This window comes from Triturus cristatus, chromosome 7 (genome assembly GCF_964204655.1).
Source record: "Triturus cristatus chromosome 7, aTriCri1.1, whole genome shotgun sequence".
NCBI lineage: Eukaryota > Metazoa > Chordata > Amphibia > Caudata > Salamandridae > Triturus > Triturus cristatus.
The window spans coordinates 1,196,098,335-1,196,113,298 of NC_140590.1; the positions used below are offsets into that span (position 1 = coordinate 1,196,098,335).

The 14,964-nt window shown below is 46.2% G+C and overlaps 1 protein-coding gene across 2 annotated transcripts in view; it reads left to right on the forward strand.

Moving 5' to 3' along the window:
• Positions 1–14,964, forward strand: part of LOC146811586 (serine protease 27-like) — a 99,886-nt gene that overhangs the window by 69,704 nt on the left and 15,218 nt on the right. For both annotated transcript variants that reach the window (XM_085618560.1, XM_085618561.1), the window contains exons 3-4: positions 2,368–2,530; positions 10,010–10,275. In XM_085618560.1, the coding sequence (XP_085474686.1) occupies positions 2,368–2,530; positions 10,010–10,275 (429 nt within the window). The remainder of the gene's footprint in view (positions 1–2,367; positions 2,531–10,009; positions 10,276–14,964) is intronic.

The following is a 14,964-nucleotide window of genomic DNA, read 5'->3' on the forward strand; positions in this document are numbered from 1 at the left end:
GATTGGCACAAATCTTGATATACCAATCAAAAAACAGACCTTTTGTCAAGTTTGTGAAGATCAATCACACAGTGCCACTTGTATTTAGAAAATGGTCATTTAGTTACAACTGCCCCATTAGTTCACCCACCCATCCAACTTTCACTCTTGGTGGATCTGTACAAACCCACCAATGCTAAAAGAAGGCTAAAAAGCAACAAAAGGGTGGCAAAGGTATTATTATATCAAAAGTATTTTTGACCCCCTTCTCTTTAACTTTGCCTCCCTCCACCACTGGATGCTCATGAAACCTGCACTGAGTGTCACTTGATAAATACTTGACACATTTGACACAGGTTGCTCAAAAGATAATGCTGTTACCCCCCCTTTCTGTATGCCCCCCTTCATGGATTAGTGCAAAACGTGACACACCAATAGAAAACTATCCTTTCTAGCTTCTGTCAAATTTTGTGCAGAATCATTACACAGTGACAAACTTATTGGTAAATTAACACTTTTTTACCTCCCCTTTCAAGGATGGTGGGGGTGGCAAAAAACACATGCACACCTGCCTGCATTCAGACAATCATAAGTACATCCTACACAGTTACTAACCCAACAATCCAAAACATTTTATACTTGCCTTTTTTCCTCTGCTCCCATGGTAACCCTGTGGCTCCTGGTGTACTCTGATACCTGGCCTTTGCAAGGGCTCCCACATCGCAGGCGTTGCACTCATACAGAGCGGGACCGACAACACCGCACATTAACTAGTAATTGTGAGGCAACAAAAGCCAGATTATAATCACGCTGAGTGTGAGACTAAGGTGCCAACTTTCAAGCCAAATACATTTCAAAGTGCAGGGACCTAGCAGGAGCAAACTCACAGATAGTCCTAACCTCTGCATTTCAAGCCCCGTGACCTATGCCCTGCATGTAGCCTAGCAAATGCAAAAGAGAGGAAAAAGGGTCAGCAGTTTGGAATGGCAAAAAATCAACATGACTCAATCCTGTTGGTGAAATACTTCAAATTTAGCAAGGTCCAGTTTTAGGTCAAGCCTACCAGACAACACAGGTGTCGATTTGCCAAAGACATATTGTGCTCTTACCAGGAACATACAGGGGCTTGGAGCCCGTGGATTGCTTATCATTGGTTGGCTTTCCTGCCTCACTCATCTGCCTGCTTCTTATTCATGTTCTAGCTTGTCAGTCTTGCATTGATCCTCCCATGGAGCATAGACTCTTTACCATTTCTCTTGACTGTCATACTTCTATGCTTCCACTGCTTGCCTTTCAAGCACTTTTTTTTCTCCTTTGGGTTAAGCACTCCATGAGCTTGCATGATCTTTTTTCAGCTGTCGCCCCCTCGTAAATCATTCCACTGCCCTCCATGTTTCTCTCTGTCGTCCGTTTGCTTCGTTCCACCCCCTCCATATTGTGCATGCCCTCATGTACTTCCCCAATTGTTTTCTTGCCTGTGTGCTTCTCCCTGCTCACTCCATGTTGCTCTCTTGTGTGTTGCTTCTCCTCCCCACCCTCTCTGTTGCTTTCCCCCACCTGCACCCTCTTACTGTCTCACCTGTTGCTTCTTTGCCCCACCCTCGATGTTGCTTCTGTTTCCCACCAAGCTGCTTCCCCACCTGCTCTCTCTGCGTTGCTTCCTCCACCCGCAATTAAAGAAATGCTTTTGTGCTACTTATTGTTTTATTTACAGATTGCAGTGCATGTGCTACAAAGTAATGCAACTGGTGAATCATAGCTCTTTTTATAGTTTTGCTTTCCTTAGCCAATCTGCACAGCATCAGGGATGCTTTACAGCACTGTTAAAAATTACTGGCAAAGCTAGTTGTTTGCAAGGACTGGACTTATTGGCTTTGCCAATGCTTGTTTCCTAGGTGAGGTCTAGATCAGATTTATTCTGCATAAACATTAAATGTGACTATCTTAGAAGCGCCAGGCCAAAGTGCTGCGCTAATTAATGCGATATGGAGAGGAAGAGGGAAAGGTGAGGATTTGAATAAGAGAGGGCAGTCTTCGAATCCTCAAGCCAAATATATTTACCATCTATTCTCTCTGCAGCAGGAGTCTGCTCTATCCACTCTAGGGCACCAGCCCCATCTGGCCCTCCGCGTTGGCCGCGCACATGGTTAGCCGTGTTCTGCATTCCAACCTGCAGCCTGGCAGCCATATTGCAGGCACTCACACGAGCACTGCCCTACAGAGTGTGCACACCTGACAATAGGCGCAGCACACAACGGGACTAGGCTAACCAGTATAAGCTAACACATAGGTGGCTGGCCTAGGGACATGCATAGATGGCACTCTATATCAATTGTAAAGAAATACGCTGATTGGTTTAAACAGACAGGATGTACCTTTGATCCACAGGATGCGGAAGACCGTTGAGCGCGGACAGAATTGTGGGTGGACAGGACGCCACCAATGGGGAGTGGCCCTGGCAGGCCAGCGTACGCAAGAACGGGGTGCACATCTGTGGAGGGTCCTTGATTGCAGAAACCTGGGTGGTGACAGCAGCTCACTGTTTTATAAGGTAAGCGGTGTCCCCGCATTCCATCATCCTAGCTTGGCAGTTCTCAGATTTGTGACGTAATTTTGTTATGTTTTATAAATATATGGCTAGCGGGTGGGGAGCAGCTTGGGAAGATATCCTGGGGACTCGGGGCAGCGTGAGCGCCAGGTAATCATCTCAGAGCTTTTTTAGTTAATTTAGACAGCCATTTAACCACAGGCGATAGGTAAAGCAGGCGATTTGTGACACTACTTGTGCCATATTGGAAGCTGTTTGCCTTTTCCGAACTCATACGGGGCAGTATAGATTAGGGCCTGGTTACAAGTGGATCGGTAGATTCCGACCCATGTGTAAACCCCTGTTTGCGCATTAATGGGATTACTGAGGGTATTTAAAGCATCCAGTAATTATCGGGTGTGTAAAATAACTCAACCTTTGTTATATTTCGGCAGGTCAAACCTGCCAAAATTTAATGGGCAAAAGCATATGGTAATTACTGCATCATGTCAATCTTGACGCGTTAAACACCAAAATTCACGTTATTCCCCACAAACTAGCAATAATTGATATTGTGCTGTGCTGACGCTGCCGAGCGCTACGAGGGACTCGAAGTCCCAGGATCCTTTGTGACATTCTCATTCCCCTCACCTGTGCCGGGGGCTTCATTAGGACCTCGCTGCTCCCGCTGCGCGAGACGCGCGCGGGCGTAGCCCGGGCCAAGGGCGGGCCCGTCTGTGGCCGTCAGAGGTCGAAGCAGGTCGGGTTGGGCTACCCCCCCAACGCTACCACATTGCCCCGGCGGTGTCTTTATCTGCTGAAAGTTACTTATTTGATTGTGCCATATCAGCCTTGTTAGAGTATTGTAATAATGAATAGGAGGGATAACAAAAAGGCTGCCAGGGTCTCTGGGGGAGGAGTGGTGGGTACTCTTGACCAATTTATAATAGGAGCAGCCTCAGTGCTGGAAAAAGATATTGCTCATACGGAGCGCCGGTTATCTTTGGAACCCTTGCTGAATAAGAGATCTACCTTGGGTCCACTAGCCGTAATTCGCTCCCCTGACCACGTCTCTTCTTTGGCTTTGCAGACGGTGGTCACTGAGTTACCGGGCACCCAACTTCTTAGCATTAATGAGGCAGCTGAGAATTCCCCCATCTCCTCCCCTTCTGTGCAAGTAGCTGCTCGTAGTAAAAAGAAAAGAGCCTCTGTCAGAGCTACTGTTGTCAACAAGATTAAGCCCTCCGATGTTATCTCAGACTCTTTTGTTAAAAGGAAGAGGGGTGGTGGGCCACAAAGACCATCTGCCGCCAAAGTCTCGAGGCTTAACATCCAAGCTAATGCGGCGACAACTAATCAGGGTACTGGACAGTGGCGTAGATTAGAGAATCTTATGTCCACCTTATTGACTCCTATCACCTACAGATTGAATAAAATAGAGGAAAATCTAACCTAGCTCTCTTTGATAGTTAACTCTGTAAACAAGGAGCTTTCTGCTAAAAAAGGCCAACAGGCCACTCCACAGCCCCTTATTGATTCTAGCAATGTTAGGTATGATAGTATTCCTCTACCCCAGACCACAGTAGATCCCTTAAGACTATCTGCCAGGGATCCAATTATTAGGGGGGAGGGTATTGTTAAGTTTCTAACCTCAATTAATAGGCCGCCTTCGTCTCCTAGGAACTTGGCCGACCAGGGTAACACGCCGGGAGAATTTGCTCAAACATCCTTGTGCTCCCTTGTGGAGCTTAAAATGACCCCAGTTAGCAAGACTAATGGTCTCCCATATGATGGTAGTAATGGTATAAATAGTAATCTCCCACTTAGTGTAAGAACTCCCTTACAAGCCTATACGGATGGTGATAGGTGCATGCAAAGTTCCAGTTCGAATAGCGGATCCCTTCACCTACCGCCGGCCGCAGTACCCCTAGTGGTTATTCTGAGCAATGTGCCTCAGAGTCAGAGTAGCCACCTTGAATCTACAGGGCAACTCCTCCTCAAAACCAGACATTGGCTCAATACTAAACTCAAGGGAGCTGGTTTCTGGGATGAGGATATCCTTAATCATATGATCATGGCAAGACGTAGCTCGTGGGTCGGCCCTCGAAAGAAGTAACTGAAGGGTGACTGTGTGATAGTTAACTTTGATAACACTCAGTCTCCCAGAGTGATACTGGACATCTTGGGTGGGCCTTCAAGGTTCAAAGCTGATTCAATTGTGGTTCTACCACTAGGGTTCTTCTATAAGCAAGGTCCTCAATTATCCTGTCCCCGGAATTCCACTAAGGGATATGGCCCATCGAGAGCAAGTTTGAGACCTGACCCCAGATATTATGAGGCCCCTGTCCACAATAGGTTTGCACCACTATCTGACTTAGACGCCTGCGATTGACCGTTACAATGTACTCTTCCTACTATGGATTCCATAGAGGAGTGCGAAAAAGGTCACAGCCATCTGTCTTCTCCCTTAGTAGCCCCAAAACTCGATCAAGGTTCTCAATCATTAAGAGCAAAACCGATTTCTCCTGTCATGGAAACACAGGTCCCCAGTGAGAATATATTTTGTGCGAATTCCTCTTCTTTGATGTATGGAATGTTGCTGGTCTGTCCTCCAAACTTCCTTCCATTGAATGGTCGGACCTGGTGGATAGCCATGACTTTGTAGCGCTACAAGAGACCTGGTCGATGACTACTATCCATCGCCCGGGCTATTTGGCTTTTGGGAAAGCGGCTACTACTAAAGGGAAAGGACGTCCTAGTGGGGGACTATTAATTTGGGTTAGGCAGCATTCATCCCTTCACATTAGAGAAATGCCTAAGGACGATAGTGATACCCTGGCCTTAAAAATCATGAGGGAAGGCGTGCTGGTTTTCATCTTAATTAACATCTATTCGCGAGGGCTAGCGGGGGGTAGATCATCCCCTACCATCCAGCATCCAGGCCCTAAACCATTGGTGATTATGGGTGATTTTAACTGCACTTTTGAGCCCTTAGGATTCGAAGATGGCAATCTTAGCGCAGATGAGGACTCTAATTGGGGTGTTCCATCTCTGTCCATAGTTCCTATTAAAAAGTGGACTGAGGCGGCCCTCCAACTCAAAAGCTTTTCTTTGGGATGGGGTTTGAGAGCTGTAAATGGGAGAACCCTATCAGATATTAATGGTAGTAATACCTTCTTTAATGGGAAGAGTGGCAGTAGGATCGACTACATTTCTGTTAGTTTAGATTTATGGTCTATTGTGCTGGATATGGTTGAGGGTAATAGACCAGAAAGTGTCCACGATCCTCTTTCTATGAGGTTGGCACTGAAGCCACCGGTGAGTAATAGTTTCCCGCGGGAAATGTTGGTAGGAGACATTGTAGTAACAAACGATCTTCGCCGATTGAAGTGGGCTTTAATATCTGAAAATATAAGTATCCAAAGTCTGCTTCGAAAGACTCTTGAGGAAACACTCTCGACCCTTTCAGCTTTTAACTTTCTAGATGAACCTCCTCAGAACATGAGGCTCTCTTTAGTAAAATGAAATCATTACTCACTACTAAAAGAAAGGAAAGTAAACCCACCCTATCGAAGGCAGCCAAATGGTATGACCAAGATTGCTCAGCAGCTTTTAAATTGCTTCCCCTAGCGATTAAGTCAAAAGACGTAAAGGCAATTAAATCTGCTAGGGCTGTGTATAAAAGGGTGCTCCTTAAGGCAAAAAAGAGCTTTGATGAGGATAGATGGGAGGAGCTAACGAAAGCTTCCCATGAGAAGAATTGGCTGAAATTCTGGCATCTAATAAAATGGGGTAGTGGAGCGGTTGAGCCCATCCCCCATAATAATGTCCCTCCTGATAAATGGGTCTCCCATTATCAAGCCTAGTTTACATGTCCTTTAACCTCCGTGTCTGGCTACAATGATATAGCATCCACGGAGGTTTAACCTTCGGCTTGGCGGAAATTGAGGCAGCCATAGAAGCGACTCCAGTAGGTCGGGCACCTGGTCCGGATTGTATCCCTACGGACCTTTTTAAATCTGATAAAAAAAATTGGGCAAATTACATTTTTATTCTGTTAAATGCTCTGGTTCGGGGTGCACCACTGCCTGTTACTTGGCAAGGTGCGGAAATTATCCCGATTTTTAAAAAAGGAGATCATTCTTGTCCTTGCAATTATAGACCCATCAGTCTAATTGATTCACTCCAAAAAATAGTGGCTAGGACTATATTAGGCAGGGTTAATGAATGGATAGACGAGTTCCAGGTATTATCTATCTACCAACCTGGCTTTCGGTCACATGTAAGCACAATTGACCAGGTATTTAGGTTCATAATGATTTATTGGCGAACGGTTATTTTATCGGGGGGGACTTTGTTTGCAGCTTTTGTAGATCTAAAATCTGCTTATGATCTAGTCCCCCGCAGCAAGTTGTGGGATTCTCTCAAGGAGGCAGGCATGCCTTTGGCGCTCCTATCCCTTATTGTTAAACTCTATACTTCTAACTATGCACAAGTTAGATGGGGCCAACAGGGCGAGCTAACTGATAAATTCCCTGTAAATAGGGGCGTAAGGCAGGGGTGCATCTTAGCACCAACACTGTTCTCCCTGTATATAAATAGGGTCATTTCCTATTTTGCAAATTATCCAATCGATGCTCCCTCATTAGATGGCTCCAAGGTCCCACTTCTTATGTTTGCAGACGATACGCTTATATTGTCCAAAACACAATCAGGTCTGCAGCGGGCCTTGGATCAATTTATGGTCTTTTGTAATAATTACGACTTGGTAATCAATGTTGATAAGACTAAGTATATGGTGATGCACAAACACAAAATAATCAAGAGTGAAGTGTCATTGAATGGTATACCTCTAGAACAAACTGACACATTTACATATTTGGGTATCACCATGAGTAGAAGGTTGACCTGGAAGCCACAAGTAGATTTACTTGTACTTAAAGACAATCAACTAGCTGGTGCCTTATTGAAAGAATATAGAGCTTCCAATACAAAACCGGTGGGACCTGCCATCACTCTGTATAACGGGAAAGTAAGAGCATCAACTATATACGGAGCGGAGATATGGGGCTTTGACAATTAATCGCCCCTAGTCAAAACCCAAAATAAGTTTCTGCGCATATTGACCGCCCTCCCCAGTCAACACCCATTCAGCCTTTGTTGCTAGACTTGGGGTGTAGGGCGTTCGATGATGACACCGGATTTAGACCTCTCTCCTATTGGAGAAGATTGTGGACTACTCCTTAACTACTATCTTACACCAATGCAATCTGGTATATTAAGGACCTAGACATACATAGAAGAATAGTCTGGCTTCAATATATCAGAAGTGGCCTGTTTGATATGGGGCTGGGCCACTTGTGGTCAGATCCCAGGGGTAATCAATTCCCCAGTAAATTAGACTTTAAAGCCCTATATTGGGAATCCAGGTCTCGGAAACTATGGCCCGTGACAAATAGCAGCTCACTAACTGGCCTTTTTATGGACCACAAGTACATAAGTAGTTTCGAACCCTACTGGAATTTTATTTCCAGATTAGATGACCGCAAACTATTTCACCAATTTAGAGTGGGGTCTCTCCTTCTGAATTCCTACAGGTACAAGTGGAAGGGCGGAGTTGATAGGTATTGTCCCACTTGTGCAACACAGGAAGAGTCAACCACTCATGTTTTGTTTGCGTGTCCTGTCTTTGTTCATCCTAGGCAAATATGGCTTATGCCGATTTGCTCTAACTTAGGTACTAGATCGCATAAAACAGCCATGCGTATCTTGAGAACTAACACTCGAGAGCACATAGTTATCGCTATGGCCAAATTTCTTAGCTGGACCTGGGCCATACGTAGATCTATGGAGAATAGGATCAACCCTTTAGATCTCCAAGTTTTAGATGCATAAATGTATTAGTTGCCCTGTCACTTTTAGTTTTCATCATTTTTACCAAGGTAGGAAGATCGCTATGTTGGTTATTTATGCTTAGCACTGATCTCTAGGGCAGGACCCATTTAGAGATTTTCTAATATTCATAACGAATTGTGATTTTTGTATTCGTTTCTATTTGTATTCTTTTTATTATTTTTCTATTGTAGTGTATCTTTCATGATGTAACAATCGAATAAAGATTTTTATGATGATGATGATATTTATGGCAGCCGATGAATAACGTACCCTGTGGTATTGTTATTTATCAGGTGCGTTATATAACACCTTAAGGTGTAATCAAGCCCTTTGTCTCTTGTAGGTCTCAGTGTGTGAGACCAGTCATACCCTGATTGACCAGAGATCAGAAGCTATCCAGTGTGGTTCTGAATTCACCATTTCACTTGTTGGGCTTGCACACAACCAACCAGATGGCTTACCCAAGATTTACTTCAGGGAAATGAGTAATTGGTCAGCTAAATGTCCTTAAGTAACTCCACCGGGATGAACTTCCACGATTTATCTAGATCCTTTATTTGATGTTGGTTTTGTGAGGCGAGAGTTGGGTAGTAGAAGTCCACCAGCTTAATTTTCACATAGCAAAGCTAGATAAATATTCCATGTAGGCAGATGTTGTTCATTAAAAATGTCATGCAGGCTTTCCTCATTTATAAAACTGGGTGCCTCTATACATCATGCCTGACTGTTTGTGCTTCACCTAAGGACTGGATGCAAAGATAGGCTGCTCATCGACGTCACCTCATCCACTGCATCTGTGTCCATTTATCAGTAAATTTCCATTTTGATTTGTGCTGTTTTTAATGTCAATTTCACTGTTATGTACCTGTGGTTCACATCATCAACAATTCAATTGGAAACTCCGAATTAAGAAAACACTCAGCCAAGCACATTGTCTTATCTAGACGCGTTACTCGCTGCCCTTGTACAGAGAACCCTAATTCCCACTTGAAATAAAGGAGTTGGTAGGTTCAGGTGGTACTTTACTTTATTTATCGAGGAAAACCTAAATAGAGAGGAAAATCACTGGCTGTACTTCCTCCACTATGTAGATAATATTGTATTTTAATTGCATTTATTTAGTGCTTACTACCCCTGACGAGGCTTTTACAGCGAGTAGCACGCTACTTCGGAACCCATAAAGGATTAGTGGTGAATTAGTATAGTGAAATATGAAAGTAATTTGAGTGGTGGATATGTTAATCAGTTATTTGGATTCAGAAGGATAGCGGAGGGATAGAAGAGGACAAAAGGTGTGCATTTATATATCGCTTGTTACCCTTGATGGGGGGGGGTTGAAGTGCTTTTTTGGCAAGTAGCACGCTACTCAGGAACCCATAGAGAATTAGTGGTGAATTACTACAGTGAAATATGAAAGTAATTTGAGTGGTGGATATTAGTCAGTAATATGGTGAAAGAACCTCCATCAAACCAGAAAGATTCTCCTCCGGTGCTCCTGGCTCCAAGTCAGACCCAAGCCTTTCATGCCAAAGCTTTGGTATTGCTCAGAGCAGGAGGGCCCGAAGCTCCTGATATACTGTGGCACTTCAACCTATTTTTTCATTTCAGGGGATTTAAACTGTTGGAATATGAAGTTGTTCTCGGGGCCTTTCAGCTCTACATGCCCGTTACCGTTACCATCCCGGCAAAGGCCATTAACGTCTACCCCACGCACAGATGGCAGGGCTCCAGTGGGGATATTGCCCTGATCGAGCTCCGGGATGTGGTCCGGTACACCGATTACATACTGCCCGTCTGCTTGCCATCCATGACCACAACCTTTCCCATGGGCTTGAAATGTTGGGCCACCGGCTGGGGCTCCATCCAACCAGGAGGTATTTGTGTGGTTTATTGTTTATTTTATGTTGCACATACCGGGGACTGCTCACAGAGGCATTTTAAAGTATTTCTAGCTGTACTTCTTCAGTACTCTTTTACATCCTCTTACATGGATTTGGAAAATTAGGAATGATCAGGGAATATTCATATACAATTAGTGCATATTAAAAGGACTGGGACCTTTCTGCACTTTTATTAATGAGGAGCTCGATGTTTCTGGTTAATTTGCAAAAGTGTGTAAGAGTACGAAGGGGCTGCTCCTCCATTTGAGCGGAAGAGTGTCGCCCCACGAGCCCCAGAGCTGAAAAATAAAATGGTAATAAAGTTTATTTATTACCATTTTCTTCTTCAGCAACCCGTCCCGAACTAAGGGCCCCATTAGTATGGCGGCATACCCTCGGGAAACGGGACCGCCCGCTGAGGGTGCGGCGGTCCCGCACTCCCGATTAGCATGCGCCCGCCACACTGGCGGGCGCATGTCGCATCTGCAACATTGCAGCGGGCGGTGCAGAGAGCACCACCCGCCGCAATGCCACAAAGGCAGGTTGTACGTTTCAATGCACAACGTGACCGGCACCGTGCGGTGCCTGCCATGTTGTTTATTTAAACGCCCGCTGCAATGCCACAAAGGCAGGTTATGCGTTTCAATGCACAACGTGACAGGCACCGCGTGGTGCCTGACATGTTGTTCATTGAAAGGCAGGGGGGTACCATAGGTACCCCCTATGTGCACCCCCCACCCTCCAGAATCCCTGGGGGCCCACAATGGGCCCCCGCAAGCAGACTCCGCATGCCTTTCTGTGGTGGCAATGTCGCCACCGAAAGGCATGTTCCCGCCAACATTGTAATATGGCTGGTGGTGTCTAACAGACACCGCCACCATATTGAACTTTTTTTCCACCCGGTCAACTTGACGACCGGGCGGAAAAGCGGCAGACGGTCTTTCCGTCTGCCGCGGACCCCCCAGCCATTGTAATATGGCGGGGGGGCTTTGCTGCACAGTTGGCGGGCGGATCGCCCCCGCCGGGCCGGCGGTGACTACCACCGGCACGGCGGGGGCGATCCGCCCGCCATCCTAATGGGGCCCTAAGTGTCAGGAAGGGGCAGGGCCAGTGCTGCCGAGCAGCAGGAGCAGGGAGCTGTGCACTTTGAAATGCACATGTCTCTTTGGCCAGCTGTCTTGGGATAGCCAGCCAGAAATGGGCATTTTAAACTTCTCTTAACTGGCTGTCTTAAACAGCTGTGTTAGAGAAAGTGCAGGCCTCCATTGCTTTTGAGATTGCAGAGTCAAGCCACTCCCTCCAATCCTGGGGCTTCTCTCATGCTGTGAAGTCCTAAGAATCTTCCAGTTCTGGCAGGCAACAGGGCAAAAGCTAGTGGTTTCCCTTGATCCTAATATTATAGGAAGAAAATACAGTGGAAGAAAAGGCTAGGTGGGAAAACTTGGAAAAAATGTATAATCAAAAAGAAGAAAGAGTGAAGGGGACTAGAAAGAAAAGGAAAATGAGAAACCTGAAGAAATACAAAAGGAAGGCAAAGATTAGAAATTTAGAGAAAGGTAGCGAACAAAAGGACACAAATGAAAGAGCAAAGAGAGAAGAAAGAACAAGAAAATAGGGAGGAAAGATGAATGGGGAAATAAAGTATTCATCGCGTGTGCGGAAGCGTGCCAAGACTGACTGTACCAGATTCACTGGTTGTTTAAACTTTGTGTCAGGCACAGTGGCGGTGCGCCCATTGGGGGCGTTGCCCCCCCCCCCCCCCCCCCACCCGCAGCTCCCTCGGCGTCTCTGAACTTAAGTAAACTGATCCAGTTTACTTAAGTTCAGAGACGCCGAGGGAGAACTGACAATCATGTCAGTCAGCAGATTTCTCTTGCAACAAACGACGTCACAATACCCCATTATACACAGATATTCCTGATACAATAAATAACAATGTGAGTTACACAGGGTCATTAGGGCGTACTTTGCAGGGATGGTAACACAGAGAAAGAGGAAGGCTTTCATCATCACTTCAAGCCTGGTGAAGAGGCCAGCAATAGAATGGACACGAGGGCCGAGCATCCCTAGTAGCACCCCTGGAGGAGGTGACCCAGGTGAGGCCAAGACAGGAATGGGCAGGGAGGCTGAGCCACCTTCCTCCTCACATTTGATCACCAGAGGCCAACATCTACCCCCACCGTCCCCCATTGAGGCCCTCATCCCCTGGCTCCCACAAGAGGTGGAGGGTCCAATGGGCCACGTTTCTGAGATACCAACGTATCGAGGTGGCCCACAAAGAGGCCAAGAGTTGCAAGGGTACTGGGGCCAGAGAACAGTGTATGATCAAACCGCGGCTCTGTAACTAGGCTTCGGGTCGTTGCTTGGAGGTGTGAGGCTCTCTTGGACCTCTGCTTGGAGTGACATCCCCCCGCGTTTTATATAATTGACTTTACTCTATTAGCAATAGGATGGAATACATACACTCAAGAATTACATCTTCAAATTGTTCTAATTTAACCAGTGCGTTTATTAATATTGTAAATGAACAGCAGACACAGGTTGCTCTTTGGCTTGATTATGCAGATGAACTTTCCGACTTTCAGACTCTGAAGGGGGTGGGCGGTCAGGCGTCATGTTGACTGACATGCATTGTCAGACCAGGGGCAGCAGCACAAGTGCGCATGACTGGTGATGGTCGTCAAATTTTTCCGCCGTGCCCAGTCATGTGCACTAGTGTCTGCTCTGGCTGGCGCATGCCCATTGGGAGAGCGAGGGTTGAGCAAAGGCTCAAACCTCGGTCTCCTAATGGGCAGGCGGGCAGCGAGTAACCCTGCTCTAAGCCAATCCTGGAGCAGCTCCAGTATTGGCTGAGAGGGGTTGCCACTCCAGTGACGCGGCTGCTGTTCCTGTAGAAAATGCGGGACCCCAGTCAGGTAAGTTTAATTTATTTTCTTTATCTCCCCCCCCCCCCCCCCCTTTCCGCACGACCCCCGCGAGTTATTAATATTAACAAATTATAATCGGCTCCCCTGCTTCGGAAAGTTCATCTGCATAATCAAGCCAAAGAGCAACCTGTGTCTGCTGTTCATTTACAATATTAATAAACGCACTGGTTAAATTAGAACAATTTGAAGATGTAATTCTTGAGTGTATGTATTCCATCCTATTGCTAATAGAGTAAAGTCAATTATATAAAACGCGGGGGGATGTCACTCCAAGCAGAGGTCCAAGAGAGCCACACACCTCCAAGCAACGACCCGAAGCCTAGTTACAGAGCTGCGGTTTGATCATACACTGTTCTCTGGCCCCAGTACCCTTGCAACTCTTGGCCTCTTTGTGGGCCACCTCGATACGTTGGTATCTCAGAAACGTGGCCCATTGGACCCTCCACCTCTTGTGGGAGCCAGGGGATGAGGGCCTCAATGGGGGACGGTGGGGGTAGATGTTGGCCTCTGGTGATCAAATGTGAGGAGGAAGGTGGCTCAGCCTCCCTGCCCATTCCTGTCTTGGCCTCACCTGGATCACCTCCTCCAGGGGTGCTACTAGGGATGCTCGGCCCTCGTGTCCATTCTATTGCTGGCCTCTTCACCAGGCTTGAAGTGATGATGAAAGCCTTCCTCTTTCTCTGTGTTACCATCCCTGCAAAGTACGCCCTAATGACCCTGTGTAACTCACATTGTTATTTATTGTATCAGGAATATCTGTGTATAATGGGGTATTGTGACGTCGTTTGTTGCAAGAGAAATCTTTCTAAGTTAATTAATTAAATAAACAGGGCTGACCCTCTGTGGGAGTCTATGTAGCTCAGCTCTCCAATTTACTCCCGCCCTGGGTTGTTGGGGAACTTTTCTCCAAGGGTGGTCGTTCATCTCCCTTTGCAAATTTTTTCCTTGGCCTCTGGAACTTTTTGTGTTTGCTGGGCCTGAGCAGCTGTGCGCATTGGGAAACGGCCTTAACAATACGGGCTAAGCCACGTGTGCCGTTTCCCCGCAACCCAAACAGTGGCGGCTGGTGACATTTAAAAGTGGTAGGGGCGTAAAATTATTGTCCTAATGCACCTCAGCGAGCGAGCGTAGCGAGCAGGAACTACCTACGGAGGATTCAGGAGGGTCCCCCCCCCCGAGAAAATTTTGAAAAAAGAGGGGACAAATGGTGCATTTTCAAGCGAATTTGAGAAAGCAGGAAGGTTAATAAAGTAATTGTGAAAGTGCATTTATTACATTAATAAAGAGATGTCATATAACATAGGTAGCTGCTTATTCAGTATATGTCTCTTTGCTCTCCCTGTGCCCTTACATATCACTCCTCTGTATGTTTGCTCCCCCTGTGCCCTTACATATCACTCCTGTGTGTCTTTCCTTTGCCCGTGTCCTTACATATCTCTCATCTGTGCCTTTGCCTCTCTATGTGCCCTTACATATCACTACTGCGTGTTTTTGCTCTCCCCGTGTCATTACATATCACTCCTCTGTTTGTTTTCCTCTTCTTGTGCCCTTGCATATCACTCCTGTCTGTCTCTGCTCTCTCAGACCCCTTACATATCACTCTTCGGTGTCGTTGCTCTCCCTTTGCCCTTATACATCACACCTCTGTGTCTTTGCCTCTCCACTTGCCCTTACAGATCACTCCTCTGTATATATTCTTTTCCCTGTGCCTATCCCTCGCAACCCCCTTTGCCTTTATCCACCACTCCTAGATCCT